Source organism: Rhinoderma darwinii, chromosome 1, assembly GCF_050947455.1.
Source record: "Rhinoderma darwinii isolate aRhiDar2 chromosome 1, aRhiDar2.hap1, whole genome shotgun sequence".
Classification (NCBI taxonomy): domain Eukaryota; kingdom Metazoa; phylum Chordata; class Amphibia; order Anura; family Rhinodermatidae; genus Rhinoderma; species Rhinoderma darwinii.
In genome coordinates, this window is record NC_134687.1 from 620,780,893 (window position 1) to 620,807,463 (window position 26,571).

At 43.2% G+C, this 26,571-nt stretch overlaps 1 protein-coding gene and 1 long non-coding RNA gene across 4 annotated transcripts in view; one reads left to right on the forward strand and one right to left on the reverse strand.

Moving 5' to 3' along the window:
- LOC142663407 (uncharacterized) overlaps positions 1–26,571 on the forward strand; it is a 112,088-nt gene that overhangs the window by 6,983 nt on the left and 78,534 nt on the right. For both annotated transcript variants that reach the window (XR_012851093.1, XR_012851094.1), the window contains exon 2: positions 25,307–25,428. This is a non-coding gene — a long non-coding RNA (uncharacterized LOC142663407). The remainder of the gene's footprint in view (positions 1–25,306; positions 25,429–26,571) is intronic.
- Positions 16,029–26,571, reverse strand: part of RANBP3L (RAN binding protein 3 like) — a 41,984-nt gene continuing 31,441 nt past the window's right edge. For both annotated transcript variants that reach the window (XM_075841988.1, XM_075841994.1), the window contains exons 13-15: positions 21,043–21,185; positions 20,207–20,405; positions 16,029–18,115 (exon numbers count right to left, since the gene is read on the reverse strand). In XM_075841988.1, coding sequence (XP_075698103.1) covers positions 18,072–18,115; positions 20,207–20,405; positions 21,043–21,185 — 386 coding nt within the window. In that variant the 3' untranslated portion in view covers positions 16,029–18,071. The remainder of the gene's footprint in view (positions 18,116–20,206; positions 20,406–21,042; positions 21,186–26,571) is intronic.

Below are 26,571 nucleotides of genomic sequence, written 5' to 3' on the forward strand. Positions count from 1 at the left end.
TGTCACCCGGTGGTGATGTCGCTGGCTCAGCTCCTGAGCCAGCTTCATCTCCATGACGTACATTTACGTGAAAAGGCGGTAAGCCACCGATTTTAATGACGTTTATATACGTGATCCGGCGGGAAGGGGTTAAATTATAGGTCACACACCTTGGACACATAACAGTGCCCACATGACATTGACCATCACTGAAACCCCATAACAGGGACAGCCACAATGCCCCCACAACGGTGACAACCATAGTGGCTCTTTTAAAGTGTCAGCCACAGTGCCTTTACTCTTACCGATGCCATTAGTGGTAGGTGAGGCCAGCAGGGACTGGCATCTGTTCCTTCTGCTTGCAGGGTGCTCAACCTACCCTTCCAGGAGATCTTGGGTAAGTAGGTGTATATGCCTTGGACTAACCCCCAAGAAGGTTGCCCCTCCTTTTACCCAGACCCTTCGTTAATTTTTTCTCTTACTCTTTCTCCGGTCCTCCCACTTCTTCATCGTCCTTCCTTTATTTTCCATTCCTCCTTCGTCGCTCTATTTGTCCTCCTCTGGGATCAACAAAGTTTTTCTTCGATTGTCAGGCATACATTGCTTTTGTACAGAGGATGGGACGCTATAATGAATATGACATGTTCCTCTTCATATCACTTAAATATTTTATGTCTGTGTATGTCACATAGCGCTTGCTATGTCTGTCTTGATTTGTATCCTCACCTTGTTGTATTTTGTAAAATCACTTAAAAACCACACCTAAAAACTGGCAAAAATCCGGCAGTCTCATTCGTTCCTCTTCTTATGCCCGCCCACTGCCGAATACTGGCCCACCTTGAATGCTGTCAATGTTTCTGGTTCTGATTTTGTTGAAATTGCTCTGCCTGACAATTCAGCCCTATGGACGCGTTTAGCAAGCTTTCCTGGCATACACGCTAAACACAGGGCCAAAACGCGATGTGAACAGGGTCTTAGTGTGCCAACGCAGATGATAGTTTCTTCCATCTTGTCAATAATGCTACGTTTCCTGGGGCTGCTGCTGATGCTACTGTCAGTGCTAGTCTTGCGTGTAGCAGCGAGCATGGGAGTGGTGTGTCGATTCAGCGTCATTGGTAACCACTAGAATATGCCAACAACAACCCAGCTAGAAGACCATTAAGTTGACTCACCAGCAGATAGCAGGAATCATAAGGTCTTTTGTGGGACTTCCTGCCATGCACCAGCATTGGCAGTATCAGCAGATGAAGCTCCACTAGGCCTTACGGAGGATGAAGTACTACCATCCAGGGACCTGGGAACCAGACATTACCTGATGATGTTCCTTTGCAGGTGTTGGAGAATGCGGAGCCAGGTGACATTTTGAGCACTTGTGTTTGCCCCTCAATGCTGTGATGATGGCGCATGTGACATAGCATTGCCGTTGTGCCTACTTGCATTGCCTCCGCTGACCATCTGTTTCCACGGACATCAAATATCTGCAGAAGGGAACATCTGCATCGGGGCACCTCTACTTTCGAGAAGAATTTTATCCTGCTCCTATGAAAGCTTGTGGACGCTTTCAGAGGAAGTGACGTTCCTCATGCTAGTCGAGAAATGTCTTCCTACCTACCCTCTACACCGTGTTCCAAATTATTATGCACATTGGATTTAAGTGTCATAAACATTTAATTATTAGTTTTTCAATTAAACTCATGGATGGAATTGTGTCTTAGGGCTCTTTGGATCATTGTAATCAATTTCAGACACCTGTGATAATTAGTTTGCCAGGTGTGCCCAATCAAAGGAAAACTACTTAAAGGAACAGTGTTACCACAAAATTTTTTTTTTTTAATATGTTATAGATGTTAGTGCTTTATTAAAAACGTTTGGATTCATTTGTGTGTTACTTTTTCTTATTTTTACACTTTTTCTTCCCTATGGGGGCTGCCATTTTTTTTTCCATTTCTGTATGTGTCGATTAACGACACATACAGACATGGAATACGGCAGCCACAGTCCCATAGGGACTGCGAATGGGGCCCGTTCCATCCACTTCAATGTACGCCATCTGTGTGGGAACGGCGCATGCGCCGCTCCCACACAGTCCAATTTGAAATGCGCGCCGTCCGGCGCCATTTTCCTGTGGACCGGAAGTCGCGGCCGGACAGTAAGATTACTACTTCCGGTCGCGGCTTCCGGACTTGTGCACTTGGACCAGCGGCAGCAGACGGAGCGGACGGGCCGGAGGGAGCCGCGGCGGCAGGAGCAGGTAAGTGATTTCTATGTATGTTCGTGTTTGTGTGTGTTTTACTACTGTATGTAAACCTACTACACTGTGTGTTAGCTCAAAAAATGGCGACACACAGTGTAGGAGGTTAGACCGTTCAATCCCCTCGTTTATCCCGGCACTAGCCAGGATAAAGGAGGGGGGGATGCTGAGAGCTCACTAGAGCGAGGGCTTTTTACCCAATTTTGCAGCATAAAGCAATGTGGTTGCTTTACCACATGCAATGCTGCAATTTTGGGAATGGCTCCATCTAGTGACCAGCAATGGGAAATATTATAAATTAGAATCCAATTGAATCCAATTTATAATATTTCCTGACTCGTGAAAAAAAAAAAAAATAGAACAATGTTTAATCACCTACACACTAATTGTTTAACTAAAAATAAATAAATCATGTTTTGCTGCCAACACATTCCCTTTAAGAAGGACGTTCCACATTATTATCCCCTTTAGGACGCAGCCTGTTTTGGCCTTGTGGCACAGCCGATTTTTTTCAAATCTGACATGTTACTTTATGTGGTAATAACTCCAGAATGCTTTTACCTATCCAAGCGATTCTGAGATTGTTTTCTCGTGACATATTGTACTTTATGATAGTGGAAAAATCTGCTTGTAAAACCGATAGTAATACCACACAAAATAGTCACTAGTTACCATTTCCCATATGTGTACTTTATATTTGCATCGTTTTTTGAACATCCTTTTATTTTTCTAGGACGTTACAAGGCTTAGAACTTTAGCAGCAATTTCTCACATTTTCAAGAACATTTCAAAAGGCTATTTTTACAGGGGCCAGTTCAGTTCTGAAGTGGTTTTGAGGGCCTTCTATATTAGAATACCCCAATAAATCACCCCATTTTAAAAACTGCACCCCTCAAAGTATTCAAAACAGCATTCAGAAAGTATTTTAACCCTTTAGGCGTTTCACAGGAAAGAGGGGAAATTTACAAATTTCTCTTTTTTTTGCCGAAATTCATTTGTAATAAAAAAAATTGTGTAACACAGAAGGTTTTACCAGAGAAATACAACTCAATATTTATTGCCCAGGTCCTGCAGTTTTTAGGAATATCCCACATGTGGCCCTAGTGCGGTAATGGACCGAAACACCTGCCTCAGAAGCAAAGGAGCACCTAGAGGATTTTGGGGCCTGCTTATTTTTAGATTATATTTTAGGCACCATGTCAGGTTTGAAGAGGTCTTGTGGTGCCAAAACAGTGGAAACTCCCCAAAGGTGACCCCATTTTGGAAACTAGACCCCTCAAGGAATTTATCTAGGGGTATAGTTAGCACTTTGACCCCACAGGTATTTTGCTATATTTATTGGAGTTAGTCTGTGAAAATGAAAATCTAAAACATAGACATTTTTTATATTTACAAGGAATAAAGAAGAAAATTCACCCCAACATTTGTAAAGCATCTTCTCCCGATTACGGAAATACCCCATATGTGATAATAAACTGCTGTTTGGACCCACGGCAGCGCTCAGAAGGGAGGGAGCGCTATTTGGATTTTGTAGCACAGATTTTGCTGGATTGGTTTTTAGTGCCATGTCGTGATTGCAACGCCCTGGAGGGAACAAAATAGTGGAAACACCCCAAAAGTGACCCCATTTTGGAAACTAGACCCCTCAAGGAATTTTTCTAGGGGTATAGTAAGCATTTATACCACTAAAATGTTGAATTTTTTCATTTTCACAAGGGATAAAGGAGAAAAGGTCGCCCTAAATTAGTAACGCAATCTCTCACGAGTATGACAATACCCCACATGTGGTAATAATTTATTTTTTTAATAGAAATTAATTACCCTTTGCAGGACTGATCCTTTTTTGCTTTTCCATTTTAGTTTTTCACTCCCCGCCTTCCAAACGCCATAACTTTTTTATTTTTCCATGAATTGAGCGGTGTGAGGGATTATTTTTGGCAGGACGAGCTGTAGTTTTTATTGGTACCATTTTTTGGTGGCCAAAAACAGTGATTTTGGCGTTTTAAATTCTTTATTTCTTACGGCGTTCATAATGCGCTATAAATTACAATTTTACTTTATTCTGCGGGTCGGTATGATTACGGCGATACGATATGTATATAGTTTTTTTATGTTTTGAAGCGTTTGCACAATAAAATCACTTCTTTATAAAGATAATTTATTTTCTGTGTCACCATATTCTGAGAGCCGTAACTTTTTTATTTTTCAGTTAAAAAAGCAGTGTAAGGGCTTGTTTTTTGCGAGACAGGTTGTAGTTTTTATTGGTACTATTTTCGAGTACATGCGACTTTTTGATCACTTTTTATTCTATATTTTGGGAGGGGTGGTGACCAAAAAATAGTGATTCTGGCATTGTTTTTAGTTTGTTTTTTTTGCGGCGTTCACCGTGCGGTAAAAATAAAAATAATTATAGTTTTATAGATTGGGTCGTTACGAACGCGGTGATACCAAATATGTGTACTGTTTTTTAACGGTTTCATTTTTTTCCTATAATAAGAGACTTATTATAGGAAAAAAAAATCTTTTGTAAAACATTTTTATTAACTTTTTATTTTTTATTTTATTTACTTTTTACACTTTCTTTTTTTACCTGCAGCTCTGATCGCTGCTAGAATACATTACACTACCTTGGCAGTGTAACGTATTCCAACTGTCAGTGTGACGTCACAGTCACTCTGACAGTTAGTCTACGAGGACCAGCCAGAGGCCACAATTGCATGGGGGCTGCTGATGTGCTACAAACCCTGTACATGCGGAGATCGCAATCGAGCCCCGCATGTAACGGGTTAATTGCCCAAATCAGCGGCAATGAGCCGCTGATCGGCAACTGGTGGAGTGTCAGCTGTCAGGGACAGCTGACCTCCCGGTTCTCGATGCACACTGTCGCCGACACTGTCACAGACACTGTCATCGACAGTGTGCATCGCGAACGGCAGTGACGTCCTGTCACTCTGACAGGAAGTCTATCAGGAGGCTGATCCTGATAGGCTTCCGTACATGGCAGACACGGAGGCCATTACTTGGCCTCCAATCGCCATGCTAGCCATCTGCAAACCTCACGATTTCATCGTGAGGTCTGCCGATGAGCTAGAAACCCCTGAATGCGGTGATTGCAATCGATCACCGCAATCAAGGGGTTAATTGCTGAAATCAGCGGAAATAAGCCGCTGATCGGCATACAGTGGAGTGTCAGCTGTCAGGGACTGCTGGCCTCCCGGTTCCCGGTGCACACTGTCGCCGACAGTGTGCACCGGGAACCACGCAGTAACTGTACGTCCCTGTCCCTTAAGACACTGGCCACATGGACGTACAGTTGCGTCCTGGTGCGCCTAGGGGTTAAGCAGGCCACAGGTTTCAAGCAATATGGGAAAGAAAAAGGATCTCTCTGCTGCCGAAAAGCGTGAAATAGTGATATACCTTGGACAAGGTATGAAAACATTGGATATTTGTTGGTAAATGGCCACCAACATGGCAGAGTCATGTTTTGGGCTGGAATCATGGGGAGAGAGCTGGTAGGCCACTTTAGGGTCCCTGACGGTGTGAAAATGACCTCTGCAAAGTACGTAGAGTTTATGACTGACCACTTTCTTCAGTGGTACAAAAAGAAGAACCGTGCCTTCCGTAGCAAAATTATCTTCATGCATGACAATGCACCATCTCATGCTGCAAAGAATACCTCTGTGTCATTGGCTGCTATGGGCATAAAAGGAGAGGAACTCGGGGGCGTGGCTACGACGTTGGAGAGGGCGGACGTGCCGTGCAGGAGCTCCGGCAAGCTAGATACCATCAGCTGCCATCCGCCCTCCCAACACACCTGGGGGCGACTGTTCATACCTGGCTGTGCTCTCCACACCTGGAGGAACAGAACGATCCGTCGCGGGCACAATTCTGGGCACCTGGAGTGCTACGGCCCAGTCGGAAAGCTGCGTCCTCGCCCTCGATTTGGGGACGGCGGGCAGACGATTACAGCTGCAGCAAGTCCGTATCACGTGAGTGGTGGATCCGGGACGGGGTGGAGGTCACGCTCCCCAGCACATCTCCCCCGGCAGCTGCTGTCCTCCGGAGTCCATTGGAGCGGCCGCTGTATCACGGCCTAGACGGAGGCCCCGATCCCCGGCCTCGATTTCGGAGTGTCGGGTCCTGACGGCTCCCGTGGAGACGGGCCCAGCCTCTGTGGGCGGCAGAGCCCAGGTAGGAGGAATGGCCCCATCACAGAACCCAGCTCCCACACCAGCTGCTGCTCTCCAGAGCTCATCTGAGCTTCAGCGGAAAGGCGGCCTAGGAAGAGCACCAGATCCCCGGAATAGATTACGCCGGCCCCACTGTGCTGATCTTCTGCTCCGGCCCTTTGCACCAGACAGGAGGCTTCACCGGTCTCTGGGACCCAGGCTGCTGGGTTAACACACTAGCCTTCCCAGCTTTACCTTCCCAGCCCTGCACGCCAGGGGTTAAAAGCAACAACTCCTCTTTTTATCAACTGGAGGGAATCCCAAGAAGACCCTTGACTTCATACCTGCTTGGCTTGGCATTCCACACAGGGGGCAACCCCTGCCCTTTCCTGCCTACAGGAGTGTCCTCCCCCGCCTAGACCCGTCAGAGTGCCGTATTGCACCCCCTCACAGGCCTTCATACGCTGCTCGGCTGCCTCACCTCCTAGCTGCTGGGGTACCCTCCTATCGATTACTTCATTGCTTCGACCGGGAGGATCTTACCCCCACGTATTTGTTGAATCTTTGCTGGCAGATGTGAGTGGACTGTGACCTTCTCATTCCCGGCTCCCTCAGATACATATAAAAAGCAAGATGGTGAAAATTGGTCCGGCTAAACACGGAGACCCCCCTACTACTCCCAAACAAAAAACCGGACATGGATAAATTCCTGAAAAGACGCTCTCCCCAAAGATCTACATCTTCCGCTAAATGGTCACTGCTGCCTAACGATCATCGGGACACTTCAGATGCTGAAAGTTACCTGGAGGATGAAGTGACACCTGACCCGCCTTCCATGGTCTCCATTTCTACTAAAGGCTTGCAAAAGATTATTGAGAAAGCCCTACAGCCTGTAATGCGTGAACTTTCCGATATTAAACAGGAAGTCCACCACATTGGAGCTAGAGTTGAGCTACTTGAAGAAACCCAAAATGCTTTACTTACTCATGGAGATGCGACCTTCTCGGCACTTTAGGCATGCCAAACCCATCTGAACTCTCTTCACACTTACCTGGAAGATCAAGACAATAGGGGAAGGCGCAATAATCTGCGGATTAGGGGAATGCCGGAAAACTTCCCCCCACATGAGACCATGTCTATGACTAAGAAAATCCTGGAATTTTTACTCAGCCCTGATTCACCCCCAGACCTACAGATTGAGAGAGCTCATAGGGCTCTACGTCCAAAACCCAAGGAAGGGGAACCACCGAGGGATATTGTATGCAAGCTACTGTCTTTTCCTGTTAAAGAAGCGGTGCTCCGCAAGACACGCGATATGCCTGACCTTCGGTTTGAGGGACATAAATTGACTTTCTTTCAAGATATTTCCCCGACTACCCTATCCAAACGTAGGTCTCTGGGGATTGTCACGGACCGCCTCCGATCTCTAAAAATACCGTACAAATGGGTCTTCCCTTTTGATCTATCCTACCATTTCCAGGGTCGGTTGTTCATTGTTCGATCAGCGGAGGATCTAGAGAATGCCTGCTCTCCACTAGACCTGGACCATACCACTATCCCCTTTTGGCAACCTTACACAGATGTAGCCTCTCTTTCATCTCTGCCTAAGCCTGATGTCTGGCTGACTCCCAGACCCCGTCCGTCTAAGAAGAGACCAGCAAATAATCCTCCATGATAGAATTGTGGTCCTGCTTAGGAGTGTTTTCTTATTTGCATACATTATATGTCTGTCTAGCGATAAGTTTGTGTACGGATTTGAGGTCTTAACTTTATCTCCTTAGGTGCTTTAAATTTCTTTAGTTATCGCCTGCCTTGAATGTTAGCTGTTTGGGTGCCGGGATGACAGGGGTTCACGGGTGCAAACTCTTATTCACTCGTTCACTCCTCTCACCGCCGCCACGCCTCTCTGCCAGTCAGTGCTTCACTGTTGATCAGTGCAAATATCTTTACTACAACAGTTGAAAACAGTTTATTTCTTATTGTTCTCTTTTCTGTGTTTTTCATCTTTCTTTTTCTCTTCATACCGGTGCCTACATGTCACGTATTCAGGTTACGACATTGAACGTCAAGGGCTTCAATTCCCCTACTAAGCGCTCCCAGGTCATACACTCCCTCAAGAAAATGGACTCGTCTGTGCTGCTGCTCCAGGAAACCCACTTTTTGAAAGGTAAAGTCCCAAACCTAACTAAATCACCTTACACTACATGGTTTCATTCATGCAATGATAGTGGCAAACGTAATGGTGTCAGTATAGCACTAAGGTCTGACATTCCCTTTGAATTTGTCTCCCAGATTGCTGACGGCGCAGGCCGCTTTCTTTTCATAAAAGGTAAAGTGGCGAATACTCTGACTACTATTGGTAATATTTACGCCCCAAACTCGGGCCAGATATCCTGGCTATCTGAGACTCTAGACAAGTTTTCTCAGTTTACTGAGGGCCTAACGCTTCTGGGGGGGAACTTCAACATTGCGCTTGAGCGCTTGTTGGAATCCTCCACGGGAACCTCCGCTCATAGCTATCCAGCTTTGAGGAAAATCCGCAGACTCCTCACATCTTTAAGATTGATGGATGTGTGGAGATCCTTCCACCTTACGGCTAGGGTCTATACCTTTTACTCCCACCCTCACCACTCGTACCAAAGACTAGACTACCTGTTTATCATGGATAGCCAGCTCTCTTTAGTAGATTCACCCTCTATAGGTAACATTCTCCTGTCTGACCATGCCCCCATGTCCATGTACCTCAACATACACACTCTTTTGCCTAGGCAATACAATTGGAGACTTAACGAAACTCTCCTTTATTCGTCACACAATAAGCAGAGAGTTGAGGCAGCACTGAAGTCTTACTTTGTGGAGAATGATACGCAGGATGTTTCTGCTAGCACTATCTGGGAGGCCCATAAGCCAGTGATCAGGGGAGTACTCATAAGCATAGGTTTGTTCATGAAGAGAGAGAGGAACAAGGAGATTGACGACCTTCTTTCCCAAATATCTGATCTTGAAAACCAGCATAAAATGTCCGCAGCTCAAGGGGTTCTCTCCTCGCTTATACTCTCCAGAGAAAGACTCAAACAATGTTTGAATTTGCGCACGGCAAAGGCATATACCTATGCTACGCACAAACACTACATGCATGGTGATAAGGGGAGCAAACTCATGGCTTATCTAGCTAAAAAGAGAAGACAACAGAACTATATCCCCAAAATCAGGTCTCCATCTGGAGCTGTACTTGAGGACACCAATGACATTGCGGCTGAGTTTTGCTCCTTCTATCAAACACTGTATGACCTACACCCTGGAGAGACGCCCAAGGAACTCGCGGACAGAACTGAGCTGATTGACTCTTTCCTGGACTCCCTTTCTCTTCGAACCTTAACTACGATGCAAAAAACCCAACTAAAATCCCCCTTTACACTTAAAGAACTCCAGGCGGCACTCTCCAGTATGCCCTCTAGTAAGTCCCCTGGTCCTGATGGTCTTCCGGCCTCATACTATAAACAATTCGGAGGCGTCTTGCTGCCATTCTTCCTCAGAGTATGTAATTCTCTTAACGCCTCTCAACATTTCTCTCCTTCAGCGCTTGAAGCACATATTTCGGTATTACCAAAAGAGGGTAAAGACCCTTCACTATGCGGTAGTTATCGCCCTATATCACTTTTGAATGTGGATGTTAAAGAGGCTCTGTCACCAGATTTTGCAACCCCTATCTGCTATTGCAGAGATAGGCGCTGCAATGTAGATTACAGTAACGTTTTTATTTTTAAAAAACAAGCATTTTTGGCAAAGTTATGACCATTTTTGTATTTATGCAAATGAGGCTTGCAAAAGTCCAAGTGGGCGTGTTTAAAGTAAAAGTCCAAGTGGGCGTGTATTATGTGCGTACATCGGGGCGTTTTTACTACTTTTACTAGCTGGGCGTTCTGACGAGAAGTATCATCCACTTCTCTTCAGAACGCCCAGCTTCTGGCAGTGCACAGACACACAGCGTGTTCTCGAGAGATCACGCTGTGACGTCACTCACTTCCTGCCCCAGGTCCTGCATCGTGTCGGCCACATCGGCACCAGAGGCTACAGTTGATTCTGCAGCAGCATCAGCGTTTGCAGGTAAGTCGATGTAGCTACTTACCTGCAAACGCTGATGCTGCTGCAGAATCAACTGTAGCCTCTGGTGCCGATGAGTCCTCGCTCGTCCGACATGATGCAGGACCTGTGAGTGACGTCACAGCGTGATCTCTCGAGAACACGCTGTGTCTGCACTGCCAGAAGCTGGGCGTTCTGAAGAGAAGTGGATGATACTTCTCATCAGAGCGCCCAGCTAGTAAAAGTAGTAAACACGCCCCGATGTACGCACATAATACACGCCCACTTGGACTTTTGCAAGCCTCATTTGCATAAATACAAAAATGGTCATAACTTGGCCAAAAATGCTCGTTTTTTAAAAATAAAAACGTTACTGTAATCTACATTGCAGCGCCGATCTGCAATAGCAGATAGGGGTTGCCATTAGACGACAATTTTATAAATACATTTGGAATAATACTAAACCCAGAATAGCTTTTCACACTCTTATCCGACCTAAGCGCTCAGGCGGGATAGGGCTTCCAGATATTGAATCCTACTACCACGCCGTACAATTAGCCAGGACAACTGAGTGGTTTGATAATACATCTACTAGACTTGGGGTTCCCGTGGAGGAGGCAACCATAGATCTGTCCCTTACCTCCCTTTTGTGGCTTGACAAGCCCAACGCAGCTTTGTTTTTGTCTCGCAACTCCCTTACCTCTGCTTCTTATCAGACATGGATGAAAGGTGAGGGGATGAAATCTCTGCACCAAATTCCGTCTCCCTTGATGACGGTCCGTGACATTGTGCAGTCGCAGAATGAGAGGTTTCGAGATTGTTCTTCACTGCCTGGGAGGGCATCCTGCAGCACATACGATTCCATATTGATTAACGAGGCTGTCCCTACTCTCACTGAATTGCGGTCTCAACAGGGTTTTTTGTCTGTCAATTTTCTCACTTACATGCATCTCAAAAGGTGTTACCTGGGAGCGTTTAGGCAGGGACCGATAGACCGCCCGCTATCCTGTTTGGAAACAACCCTCCTCCTTCGGCAAACACCTAAGAAGCTTATTACCCTATATTATAATAATCTCATTAAGATGAATTCATCCGTACAGCCTTCCTTTCTTAAAACTTGGGAGCTGGAAATTAAGACTACCTTTTCTGAAGAGGATACCAGGGCAGTTTTTCGGAACTCCCTTGGGACCTCGAGATGCATTAAACTGCAGGGGTCCTCATACAAACTGACCTCTAGGTGGTGCAAGACCCCCTGGGTATTGCATAAAATGTGTAACGAAATCTCCCCAATTTGTTGGAGGTGTCATAAAGACCCGGGAACATATTTACATTTGTTGTGGGAGTGTGAGAAAATCTCTCCCTTCTGGGCCGAGATAGAAACTGTCCTCAACACTATATGTAATGACGGGGGTAGGGAAACGGACAAGTGAGCCCTAATCTACCCGCCACTCTGTCCCTGCCTACTTGCAACGACCCGCCCTAGGCGACGGGGTACAACTGGGCGGCGGTCCCTACGCTCAGTAAGTGCACGAGACAAACAGACAAGGGAACACAAAGCAAAGGGAAAGGGGCAGTTGCCCACGGCAACACCGTGAGCAACAAGAGTGGTGAACGAGCCGAGTCAAACCAGGAGTGCACGAGGTACCAAACGCAGAGCAGGAGAGTAGTCAGTAAGCCAGGGTCAGTATGGAGCAGGATCAAATAGTTAGAAGCTGTAACTGGGCCAGGAAACCACACGAGAAGAATCACAAGCAAAGGAGGAACAGGAAAGGCAGGTATAAATAGACAGAGGGTGGGAGCTAGCTCAGTCTTGCCAGGCTGCGATAGGCTCTCCCACTCCTAAGCCTGCCATCCTGAGTGGTGGAAGATGGAGTCAGTCTCAGAGACATAGAAGCAGGTGCAGACTGATTACCTATGGGAGTATACACAGAAGTTGTGCCTGGCAGATCCTTTACACTATAACTCAGTCCTCTATTGCCATTTCTCCTTGTGTAGTGTTCCTAAATCTGTGGCCAACATTCCCCGGGGGGGGCCCCCAGGGAGCTATGGTTACATCTCTTCGCAGCGGCCAAATCCCTAATCCCGTTCTATTGGAAGACCGAGACTATTCCACCAATAAGTCATTGGCTTAGGAAAGGCGCCCAACTGGCGAGAATGGAGGAGCTCTCGCATCTTGAGTATCACTCTCATGCCAAGTACCGGAAGATCTGGGCACCCTGGTTTGAATTTTGCAAAAATGGCTCCTTTCAACACCTATGGGGTACAGACTAGGATGATTGTTATTCTAGCAGGGGACTAGTTCCTAAACCTTCACTCTAGACCTGATGTTCTTGGAGGCCTCCCTCCTTGCACGTTTATTTTCCCTTCTTTTCTATCCCCTCCCTTTCTACCCTCTCTACCCCCTCCCCCTTGACATTGGTGAAAGTGGCGTGAACTTACGCCAGTATGCTCATACTTCCATATGGTTCTGTTTGAATTATATGTTTTGTTTCATCTTGATATAACGTAATGTACATGCGAGCCTTCTTATTGTGAATTCTAACAATTACTTGTTTATTTTATGTACTGTGGCGCATATGCGTATTGTCATTTGCATTTTTCCTCTCTGTAAAACTTCAATAAAATGTTATTTTGCAAAAAAAGGAGAGAAACTCATGGTGTGGCCCCCATGTTCCTCTGACCTCAACCCTATTGAGAACCTTTGGAGCATCCTCAAGGAAAATATCTATGAGGGTGGGAGGCAGTTCACATCAAAACAGAAGCTCTGGGAGGCTATTCTGACATCCTGCTAAGATATTCAAGCAGAAACTGTCCAAATACTCACAAATTCAATGGATGCCAGAATTGTGAAGGTGATATCAAGGAAGGGGTCCTATGTTAACATGGAACTTGGCCTGTTAAGTCTTTTTTGATTGAAAGAGCTTTTGATTTCTGTAAATATGACCTCCTGATGCTGCAAATTCAACAAATGACCATTTTAGTTCTCTTTACAACCTTTAAAATGTTTTGATCTCTGTTGTGCATAATAATGTGAAGCATTTTGAGTTTTTTACTTCTAAAAAAAAATCTGTCATTAGGAGATTTGTTCAATAAAATTCGCATTATTCTCCAACGGTTGATGGCTTGAAGATTATACTGACTGTCATTTGCATCGACTATTTAGGAAAATCAGCGAAAAATAACATTTGCATAATAATTTGGAACATGGTGTATATCTATACAGTAAGATACGTTTCTGCCTTTCGTCGGAGCTACACATCGGGAGTCCTCCCGACGTATATATCCGTCAGAAGCCTATAACGTAATGTGAACAGGGCCTTATGCAAACACTGAACTCAGGACATAAGACTGCAGATGCTCATTTACAATACTGCAATCACCCCCTCATTTAGGCCCATTTGCCTCAGTATATACGTGATCCCTGGACCACGGAGGACATACACAGCACTAGATGATGGGAGGTGGAGTACATAAGGTAGGGTACTGCGGCTGTGAGTGTTGTGGTTCCGACTCCTGCACACGGTAAACAACAGGCGCATTGTTATACTGGGCGTGATCGAGTGTGCTTAGTCGTGTTTAGAGGTGTGACTATAATTTAAAGAATTTTGTTTCGTGGCAATATTGTTTTTGGGGTGTTTCACTAACTCTTAGTGGACAGCAAACTCTGTAGAGACAAGTAGTCTTCATGGTGGACTGGGCCGGATGGATGAAGAAAGTGAATGTTTACCATCAGAGAAGACATATTCTGCCTCTGTCTGATCAGTGCTGGATTCTTCTGTATGTGCTGTAGCTCTAAATTTAATTAAAAAAGTAATATTCTTTAACTCCATTCCGGACATTTGACGTACAGTTACGTCATAGCCGGGAAGTGTGAGTATGGGGCGGGCTCACGGGCTGAGCCTGCTCCATTTCCCAGTGGGTGTCTGCTGTGTGTTACAGGCGACACCTCAATGCAACGGCCGGGATCGGGGAGAACTCATCCAAGCCTTTTAAACATTTTGATACCGCGTTCAATAGCAACCACAGCATCTAAGCCAGGGCAGCCCCCTCCGTCAGCCCGTTCTTCCCCTTGCATCTGGGGGGGACTAAAAAAGACCCCCAGATGTGCCATCCTTCTGCTCCAGAGGAAGGGCTTATTAGGAGCCTGTAAAAAACATTATATACTGCAATACATCAGTACTGCAGTATATTCTGCAAACAATCACTTGTTAAAGTCCCCTGGGGGAGTAATTAAAACAAAACTTTAAAAAAAGTTGAACAAAGTATTTTTCATATAAGTTAAAAAAAATATTTTCCCATAAAGTAATGTAAAAAAAAATTAATAAACATAATTGATATTGTCGCATCCATAAAAAGTCCGAATTATTAAAATAAAATAAAAAAAGTTGACGCTCAGAAGAAAACAAAATTTTGTTTTGAACAATTTGTTTTTTCCTTGTCAAACTAGTAAAACCTGTATAAAGTTGGTATCGCTGTAATCGTATTTGTAGTGTCCACGGCCAAGGGCCGTCGGGTTTACTCACCTCCCGATGCCCACAGCCATGGATTCTTCCGCTCCGGTCTGCTGTGTCCCGTAGGGTGCACGCGCACACTCGTGCCCGCTCTTAAATGGCCAGCGCGCGCACCTGTAAGACAATCATCATCATCAACCACATGACTTCCTGGTCTATAAGAGGGTCCCAGCCCTTCTGATCTTTGCCTTAGTGTTGTTAGTAATTCCTAAGTCTGTCTTGCAAATGGTCCCTTAGTGTTTCCCGTTCCAGTGGTTTCCCGTGCCCTGTTACCTGTTCCTGTATCCCGTGCTGTGTTCTTGTTCCTGTGCCTACTAGTTGGAGTCGTGTCTACTGCATCTGTGTCATCCGCCACGTCCTGTGTCATCTGCCACGTCCAGAGGGATTCGCCACGTCTGGCGCAACCTGCGGCATCTGTGTCATCCGCCACGTCCTGTGTCATCTGCCACGTCTGGCGCAACCTGCGGCACCCTGCTGTCACCCGCCACGTCTGGCGTTACCTGCTGCACCAATGTCCATCAGTGCCAAAGCTGTGGCCACTGTCTGGACTATCCAGGTACCCTCGTGCGGGACTTTGTATTGCTGGGGTTCCCTGTTGTTTGGCCAGCTGCCTCCCCGCTACGGCGGTACGGCCTAGTGGGTCCACAAAACCACAAACCGTGACAGTATTGACCCGCAGAATAAAGGTAACATGTAGTTTTTACTGCATGGTGAACGCAGTAAAAACAAAGCCCAAAAAAAAATGGACTAATCACTATTTTTTACCCATTTCACCCCACAAAGAATTTTGTTTTTCAATTTCCAGGTACATTATATGGTATAATAATAGGTCCAGTTAAAAGCTACAGCTTGTGTCACAAAAAAACAAACCTTCATACAGCTATTTTGAAGGAAATTTTTTTTTATGGCTTTTGGGATGCGGGGAGGGACAAACGAAGAATGAAAACACAAAAAATAACTGTAGTGGCAAAGGGGTTAATGCAGTAGCAACACTAGCCATGCTCCTGATAACTTACACACCATTACACAAAAATGTAACTGTATTTTAATTGACTTTATTGTTGGAATAAAGTAAACCTATCCGCCCCACGCCTACGTTTTGGAACATTGCGGGTCTTCCCTGTTATGATAATGTAACAAAAATATTACATATAGAAAACTGAGATCACAAAAACTAGAGTACAATGTATCCCTGGAAAATGAGAGTGGTTATCCTTACTGACACATCTGCGCAAATATTCCCAAATAAAATAAAGGAATCTACATCCGTGAAATAATAAAAAGAATAAGGAGTTCAGTTTACATGTAAACAGAATATCTGTTATATTACCATGTCAAGCACAACCCTGTTAAATTATCAATCTTTTATAATTATATTACAATAACAGCCTTCAATAAAATAGAAATATATATATATTTACGTATTGGACAATTTTATATACACATAAGATTAGATATACATTTATGTATAGTTTACAATTTGCCATAAAATTAGCCCTCAAAACCTTTAAAGGCCAACTCCACCTTGGAAACACATCAAATTAGGGAGCAATTCTCTAATACCATTCCAGGAATGGCTGTCTATCCCGCAGTAATAAGTAATTACTTATTAAAGTGGATGTCCACTTTTGACAATCCCATTTGGTTAAAAGGGTCCCCTGATAATAAACTGATCAAAGGATGTCCCGGTGATCAGCTGTAATCTGTGTAGGAACGCGGCAAGAAGTGTTTTATTCCCCTGCAGCGCCACCACAGGAGAATACAAGCATTGCATGATGCCCATTAAAATCAATAGTCTGTCTGTCTAATACACAGATGTGTCGGCTCCTCCGGAGAGTAACCCTCTTTGTATATCGGCTAACTGAGGATGGTACCAAACAAGGGACCCCTCTCAATTTACTCTGAATTTCCCAAAAGAGTATTTAAAAGACAGTCCTTTGAAGGAGATTTTTCAGACCCTCAAATTAATACCGTCAGCCAGGCTATTTGCTAAGCAATGGCCCAAGTAGGAAGTTGCTTAGTAGCAGAAGAGGAGCCACGGATGACTACTGGGATCTGCACTCACATAAGGAGGAAGGTCAGGAGTCATGTACATGTACGTGGCTGCCAAGGAGAGAAAGATGGACTGATCCTATATTGGTAGGTACAGTAAAATTCCTTTAATCCAGCATCAGTGGGACCTGATAGGTGCTGGATTATAAAACAGCCATATATAAAACTCAGTTTATAAGGGAAGAGAGCCTTATGGAATACAGCACAAAAAAAAATTCATTTCTGCTTAGTCTTCTGCTTTTTGATCTTGTAAAGTTCCCCGAAATATTTCAGTTCTCTGCTAGTAAGAAGTGGTGGATTATCAGACTTTTTGGATTATCTAAAGCCAAATTTATTGAATTTCACCATATTTTATTTTTTATGTATGAAGTTTATGGTAGGGGATGAGAGGGACTGTCAGTGGACTGTGTACCCCTCTGTATTAGAGAATTGCTAGCAAAGTGGCTCCAGGGTAGAGCTGCTCTTTCATTGCCCTTAGACATAAATGGTACCAAGTGTATTGTAATATTTTAACATTACAAAATAACCAAATAAACGCTTATAAAAAGTAAACACGATCCATCAATATGATGCTTAATCCTTCCTAAATCTATTCGTACAATTTTTGTATCCATGCTTGAAAATACGTTGAATTCCCGAAATTGACGCATGATCACAATAGCGCCATCTGCACAATAGAAATTGGAAGGAAACTTGGATCTTGGGTGTAAATCCGTTGATAATGGGAATGCTTATCTTAGGATCTGCTTAACAAATAGTAAGGTGCATTCAGAGTCATAGTTCTTGAGGTATTTGGGTTATCCCAATAACTTAGCCGTCTTGTCTCTTGTGAATAGAATGGTGGATTCTAGATATGGAACATGGACTGTGATGCATGACCCTGGACTATGTCACTTGTCCACATTCAGATATTGCTGTAAGCGGTTTATTCGTACAGTTCTTTCTCTTAGTCCATGACACTACTGGGTTGTGTTCTTAAAGCGCGAAGATGCAAGGCTGAGAAAATCTTGGAATGAAGGCTGATTGTCAGGAGTACAGGACAGGCCGTCGCCGGATCCACTGGTGATGGTCTAAAAGAGTTAATTTGTTACAGGGTATATCATATAAACAAGTTCTATATGAACATCACTGAGTGTAATGTATAGAGAGTATATTGTGTAGGGAGTGTTTCATATAGAAAGTATGTTGTATAGAGAGTGTATCATGTAGAGAATGTATCTTGTAGAGAGTGTATTGTATAGAGAGTATCATGTAGAGAGTAATGTATGGAGAGTGTATTTGGTAGAGCGAGTATCATAGAGAGCGTATCATGTAGAGAATGTATTATATAGAGAATGTATCTTGTAGAGAGTGTTTTGTACAGAGAATATCATGTAGAGAGTAAAGTATAGAGAGTTTATTTGGTAGAGAGCGTATCATACAGAGAGAATATCATGTAAAGAGTGTATCATATAGAAATAATCATGCATAATGTATTTATATAGAGTATATCTTATAGAGAATGCATAATGCAGACTGTAATGTATAGAGAGTGTATTGTATGAGTGTAACATCCAAAAGTGTATACAAAGTGTATCATAGGGAGTGTGTCTTGTAGAGAGTGTATTATATAGGGAGTGTGTCTTGTAGAGAATGTATTATATAGGGAGCGTGTCTTCTAGAGAGTGTATTATATAGGGAGTGTGTCTTGTAGAGAATGTATTATATAGGGAGCGTGTCTTGTAGAGAGTGTATTATATAGGGAGTGTGTCTTGTAGAGAGTGTATTATATAGGGAATGTATCTTGTAGAGAGTGTATTACAGGGAGTTTATGTTGTAGAGAGTGTATCATATATGGAGTGTATCTTGTAGAAAGTGTATAGAGTGTATCACGTAAAGAGTGTATCATAGGCAGTGTATCTTGTAGAGAGTATCATATAGGGAATGTATCTTGAACAGAATGTATTATATAGGGAGTATATCTTGTAGAGAGTGTATCATATAGGGAGTGTATCTTGTAGAGAGTGTATCATAGGCAGTGTATCTTATAGAGAATTGATCTTATAGGGAACGTATCTTGTAGAGAGTGTATTATATAGGGAGTATATCTTGTAGAGAGTGTATCCTATAGGGAGTGTATCTTGTAGGGAGTGTACCATATAGAGAGTGTATCTTGTAGAGAGTGTATTATATAGCGAGTATATCTTGTAGAAAGTGTATCATAGGGAGTGTATCTTGTAGAGAGTGTATCATAGGGAGTGTATCTCATGGAAAGTGTATCATATAGGGAGTGTATGTTGTAGGGAGTGTATCATAGGCAGTGTATCTTATAGAGAATTTATCTTATAGGGAATGTATCTTGTAGAGAGTGTATTATATAGAGAGTATATCATATAGGAAGTGTATCTTGTAGAGAGTGTATTATATAGGGAGCATATCTTGTAGGGAGTGTATTATATAGGGAGTATATCTTGTAGAAAGTGTATCTTGTAGAGAGTGTATCTTGTAGAGAGTGTATCATATAGGGAGTGTATCTTGTGGATAGTGTATCTTGTAGGGAGTGTATCATATAGGGAGTATATCTTGTAGGGAGTGTATCTTGTGGAGAGTGTATCATATAGGGAGTATATATTGTAGGGAGTGTATCTTGTGGAGAGTATCATATAGGGAGTGTATCTTGTGGAGAGTGTATGATATAGGGAGTATTATACAGGGTGTATTGTATAGAGAGTAAATCGTGAAAGGAGTGTATCATAAAGACAAATTCTATTGAAAGTGTAATGAATAGAGGGTGTAGCACGTAAAGAGTATTATAGAGAGTATTGTATATAAAGTGTATCGGGCAGAGAGCAATCCGCTCTACATTTGTAGTATACATTGGGTGAAAGGTCTAACAATGTGGTCCTTGTACCGAAAAACACACCTGATGTAGAGAGTCTATCATGTAAATAATGTATCGTAGAAAGATTATATGGTGTAGCGAGTGTATTGTGTAGTTAGTGTTGGGGGTTCCCCTCATTTTGATGACAAGAGTTGTGTTACATATGACGCTATTCCTACCTTTATATTTACCGTGATAAAAATGCCATTGGAGGGTATACCAGAACCCCAAACGGCAGTGCGAACAGTGTCTACAGATCAGTGATTCTCTACTATAGTGTTTGCTTTTTTTAAATACATACCAGAGAGCTTGCTGGGATACAGCAGCATTTCATCATCTTCCTCATCTTCACTGTCACTGTTCAGCAGCTGTAAATGTGAGTCTGTCTCGGCTTCTGAGTTCAAGTTGCTCTGCTCTTGGTCCTGGTCCCTTTGGCTTCTTAGCGCAATCAGTCGGTGATGAATTGCGGCATAGAGCCGACCGGCATCCTTTACGCTAGCCTGAAAAAGACAAAGTGGTGTATGTGAAATGCATGGCTTTATGCAGTATCATTTTGACTTATTAGTTATGAATCCTTCTACATTTTAAGGCCTGTTCGCATCACGTTTTTGCCCTATGCTAAATGTCTCCATAGGACTCCATTGGGCTGGTACAGGTTGGTATACTTTTTTTTTTTTGGGATAACATAGTATACTATGCTCTTCCATCCTGAGGGATCCCACAAGACAAAAGTTTTTTTACATGTTTTTTTTTACATGGGAGCCTATATGCAACGGATGCCAATGTATGGTATCAGTGACCGGTATACGTTAAACTCCGGAGAAGCCCCTGGCATTACTGTCCATATATAGACAGTGACATCAGGGGCTCCTCCAGTCCCAGAGTCCCCGGCCAGAGCAATTCCGATGCTTCCGTAGTTCAAAGCCCCTGACATCACTGTCCATATATGGACAGTGACGTCAGGGGCTCCCTCTAGGAGCAGAATCCCCAACCAGAGAGTTGCAGATGCTCTGGACAGGGATTCCTCACATTACAAATTCTCTAACGTCACTGTCCATATATGGACAGTGACGTCAAGAGCTTTCCCAAGACAGTAGAACAGGAATTTTTATAGTTACGGCAAAACGGATGGCTTACCTGCACAAGAAATATCTTGACACTATCGTCCATTAGGTCCGTGGCGGTAATGCGCACACATTTTCTGTTCGCCCTCTCCAGTTTCATTTCATCGTAGATTTTACTATTCAGGATCAGTTTCAGATTCCCATGGTTTCTCATCACTAAACCAAAAACACCACAAAAGGATATGCTCAGTTTATACACATAAAGACGAGTAAGAATGTGTAATATGAATGAGATCTATAAATTATACCAGAAGCCACATTCATCATTCATTAAGCTGACCATACCCATAAAATAACAGTTGGATGGATAGGGGAGAGGGATAAGCACCTGCCAGAAACCCACGTGCCACTTCACTCCAGAGGAAACAAAAGATTGGACTGTTTAAAATTCAACACATCTGACCCTTGCTTCCCCGAAACTGTCTGCCCCCATACACACCAGATTTTTGGCCATGCAAGCAAAATCCACATATGGCCATATGCTTTATTAACATTGCTGGAAATCTGGACTAAAGACCTTCACTGGACGGTTAACGTCGGAGCGACCAGACTATTTGGATTTTTTTTGTTACTGTTTCCTCCTAGATAAGCGGCGCCTTAATTGCCTCATGAACTATCCTAATTCCGGACCTCCATTCAAGCTACCATGCAAATTAGATTGAGCTGAATAGCCATGTTAATGGGGGAAAAGGCCATATTAAATAATCAGATCAATCCAATCAAATGATCAGCCATCACACACCTCTCCTTCACTCCTTACAAACGGCTTTGGGGATTTCACGACTGTAACATACGGAAAGATTGCTGAGCAAAAATAAAAACTTTTTATATATGTTTCTATAAATGTAAGTTTTGCCTTTTTTTTAATAAATTCCATTTTAAGTTTTGTGTTCTTATATTTGGGGGCTTTATATGTACATTATAATGGGTCCTACTAAAAGGGTATGTCCACCTAAGTATTATAGTCATACGGTGTGATTCTGAACCAGAAGGGTTCTCCCCAAGTATTGTCTGTGAGAGGGGGCTCAAAAAAGACACAACCGCTGCTCTGAAACACAAATGTGCGTCAAACTGTTGTCACTTCCCTTCCCCCACTCCTTGGTCCTAAATTCCGGGATTGATTGTGGGATTACAGCCTAAAGAAGCCCTATAAAAATGGACCTGAATAGTAAGAATATATACACAATTACAGAATTAAGTCATGAGGTTTCTTTGTGCCCTAGCTATATTGACCAGAACTCATTACTGGAGGAAATGACGTAAGTAATGATTTGTTATTTTGCCGAGTTCACTGCAAACCATTATTTTAAGGTGTTGTCCCATTGAAGAACTAATTTCCAAATACCCTATTACGGTATATGGATATCATAGAGAGGAGTCCCGTGCTCTGGACCACCTCGATGAGTCAGAGCAGATAGCCGCTAATAAAGAGCTGCTACCACTTTGACGTTAGCAATGATCCCTTGTTTAGTGTTCTCATCTATTAGCTAGAGTGGAGATCGGCCACAAAGAGCATCTTTCTGGCACATTCATGTATTAAATAGACATAACTTTAGTTTTAATGAGTCCAGCGTAATACTTTATTCCCCCTGTGGTGGCGCTGCAGGGAAATTTAAAAATTTTCCCACAGATTATAGCTGATTGCTGGGGGTCTCAGCAGGGGGGGGCACTTTGTTGTCTGCTTTTTGTCAAGGGACCCTCCTTCCAAAACGGACAACCCCTTTAAGGAAGCGTAGGAGCTTACTATATATTTTTATATATTGAATTCAATAATAACACAGTATGCAGTAAGCTCCCCCTAGTGGTGGCTACAGGCAGCCAGAAATATGGTCTTTTACATACAGTATATGTCCATACAGAGGAGCTCTTTGAGAAAAACAAAGCTCTGACTGTTAGGGTATGTTCACACGGCAGAATTCTGTGGCGGAATCCGTCGCAAAGCTCAGCCTCCCATTCATATCAATGGGAGTCGGATGCTACTTTTTCCTGCTAGCTGATTATTTCAGCTAGCAGGAAAAAGCAGCGTCCTGCTCGATCTTCGGGCAGATTCTGCACCAACCTGACATTGATGTCGGTGGGGTGTAAGAATAGTTTTGTGGCAGGTTTTGCGGTGGGACCCGCCATGCAAAATCCGCTGTGTGAACTAGCCCTTATTGAGATATATTAATCCTTTTGTTTTGTACCTTTATGCCCAGAGAAAAAAATTATTTTTTGGAATTCTGCATTCTTTTATTTTTTTGCGTCTTAATCTACCCCAAAATGCACATAGCAATGGCATATACTGTATTTGTACATTGTGTAACGTATGACATTGCTATAGCGTCAAAAACAAAGACCCTATTTTAGCTTTACATGTTTCTTCCTCCCTTAGCTTAGGGCGCAGCCTCTGGACATGGGGGATAAGCATCCAAGTCTAGAATTTTTTAGTAAGGGCGTAAAAGATAGAACAGGCAAAAATTGGTGGCTGGGGATAATTATTTTATGTTTGGCGTAAACTACATTCTGCCTGATATTAATGCATAAACCCTTCCCGTTATCCGCTGCATATATACGGCGTAGGTCGAGTGGGGGCGTATGGAGCTGGCTCGCAGGCTGAGCCCGCTTCATAGAACAAGCGTGTCGGTTGTGTGTAACATCTGACACTTCAGTGTAACGAGCGGGATCCCACTCGAGTGAGATCCGACTTGTTTAACCCATTAGATGCCGAGGTCAAAAGCGATCGGGCATCTAAACCTTTCGAAACGGGTGCCCCCCTGTGTTGGATCGCTGGTACAAGTCCCCTACGAGTATTAGTAAAAAAAAATGTTAAATACAGTTAAATAAAGTTTTTTTAATATATAAAAAAAAAAAAATATTAAACGTTCAAAAAGAAACCCTTATCCCATTTTCCCCCAAGCGAAATGTAAAAATTAAATAAATTAAGTAACGGATATTCCTGCGTCTGTTAAAGTCAGAACTATTACAATATAACATTGTTTAACCTACACGGCGGATGCCGTAAAAAAAAAAAAAAAGCCAGAATTTCTGTTTTTTTGTCACTTCATCTCCCACAAAAAAATGGAAAAAAAAGTGATCAAAAACGGTCATGTAGCCTAAAATTGTACCAATAAAAACTACAGCTCGCCCCACAAAAATAAGCCCTCATCAACAAGCCAAGTCATGGCTCTCAGAATATGGCAACACAAAACACATTTTATTTTTAACAATCAGTTTTTTCTTTGTAAATGTAGTAAATAAAACATAAAGAAAACTACCGTATATAAATTTGGTATCGCCGTAACCATATTGACCCGCATAATAAGGTAACGTCGTTTTTACCGCACGGTGAACGTCGTAAAAACAAAACCCCCCAAAAAATGGAGGAATCGCTTTTTTTTTTCCTTTTTCACCCCACAAAGAAATATTTTCAGGTTTCCCAGTACATTATATGGTACAATAAATGGTTCCGTGAAAATCTACAACTCTTCCAGCAAAAAATAAACCCTCATACGGCTATATCGATGAAAAAATAAAAAGTTATGGTTTTTGGAATTTGGGGAGGACAAAACACAAAAGTGAGAAATTCAAAAAATGGCTGCAGAGGGAAGAGGTTAATAAGGAAAACCTGAGGCCCATGCAAAACATGTACGTATCGCGCGGAATGTCTAAAATTGGTGCGTGTGGGTTGAGAGAGGTGGGCAATACGGGCAAGAAACCCTGTTCTTCACCTATACTAAACCGCCGCAATTTGCACTAAATCCACATGCATTTTGGTCGCAAGGTACAATAACACCTCTTGCACACGACCAAGGTCGGGCCGTGAAAAACGGTCCGTGTGTCGGCTATATTTCCCGGCATAAGTGCTGTTACGTACTGTATCATTTTGTTCAGTACGGAACAGCAGTTCCGTAAGGAGGCAGGGACTCCTAGCGTCATAAAAGGTCTATGATGCCACGAGTCCCGTTCACCTGTACCGACACTCGGACTGTTTTTCAGGGCCCGATCTCAGTCGCGTGCAAGAGGTGTAAAGACACATGGCGCTATGTGCACGGGCACCCTTAAGGGTAAGGCTCTGTTTTCAACAATAATAGTAAAGACATAAAAGCCACACACCTTACATTCCAATCAGAACAAAAAGGGAGTCCGCACGTTACATTTTATCCAGTATCCAGATGTTGATATCTGAATTGGCTGGTAGTACTACTGGGAGTAATGGAAAAAATAATGACATAAAATAGGATTTTTTTGTTTTAGAAATTCCCCTTTTGAGCCAATTAATTCTCTCCTGATTCATGTAGGTTGGAGGAGTAAGACATTGGAATTCGCAGTAGATAAGAAAGTAGTAGGAGAAAGAACGGCAAGTTATTGGCCCAAGGTCAAGAAACTCTGATGACCCTGATGTCTGCTGGAGTGAAGAAAGGTAATTCGAAATATTATGTTACTTTTTTATTACATTTTCATCTAAATTTCTGTGCAGCAAAATATTTTATTCTCTGGATGGAAATGTAATTGAAAGGGGCATATGTACATTACAGACCCTTAGGGGTGTGCGACCTGGGGGCATCAGCCGCCACTTGTGAAGGGGCTGCCAAAGATGGCCTGGCACCCCCCGAGACTTAGGACCACCACAAATGTATACCAATATAACTTAAAGACATTGTATAGCATTGTTATTCAATTACATTATGTATGGAGCTGTTATGTGGTCACTGTATGTGGATATTATTTGAGCACTGTATGGTGACATTGTGTGGCACTGCTGGTTAGGCACTTTACAGATATTATTTTGCAGTGGGGGTGGCACTGTTATTTAGGCAATTGTATGGAAGTCAATGCATGGCACTAGCATTTAGGCACCATACTGTATGGTCTTATAATATGATTATTTGCAAACTGTATTACTGTACTCGATGTGATGGCTTGACACAGGGCACCATCCTATATGAGATCGGCCCTGGAACCATAAAATTAATCCCTGCAGCTGCAAAGGGGCTTGTGAAGGGGTTTAACTCAATTTTTCTACCCCGTAGGCATGGGTGTACTTCTACGAGGGGTAACATAAGGCTCACTCTCTCTATAGACATGGCACAGTTAATAAACAAAGAAATGGAAACAGGCCCAAGGGTCTCACCGTTTCTTGCTCAGGGAAGGGAAGGGGGGGGGGGATACGTGAGCAAACACTGAATCCTCCTGACCTAGAATGGTAATGTGAGGTTTAAAAGACTCAACGCTGGCAGCATTTGAAGTCACACTGACAATTCAGAAAGTAAGGGACAGATTGACTTCGGCAATTTTTGGCACATGCACCTACGTACTGACTATACTGTATACATGGACATATAAGCACACTTGTGTTTATCAGGTACCTATGTTGTAAATGACCTTTGGATGCACTTATTTTTGTTACACAAGTTATATTTCATCATTGAACATTTCCTAATCATAAGATAATGTGCAGTTGAGTGCATTCCAGGAATCCAGCTAAGTAGTCAGGGGAGTGTCTGTCGACAGTGTTGACTGATTCCAGTGACAACCAACAGACTTTTTAATTCTTCTAAAAAAA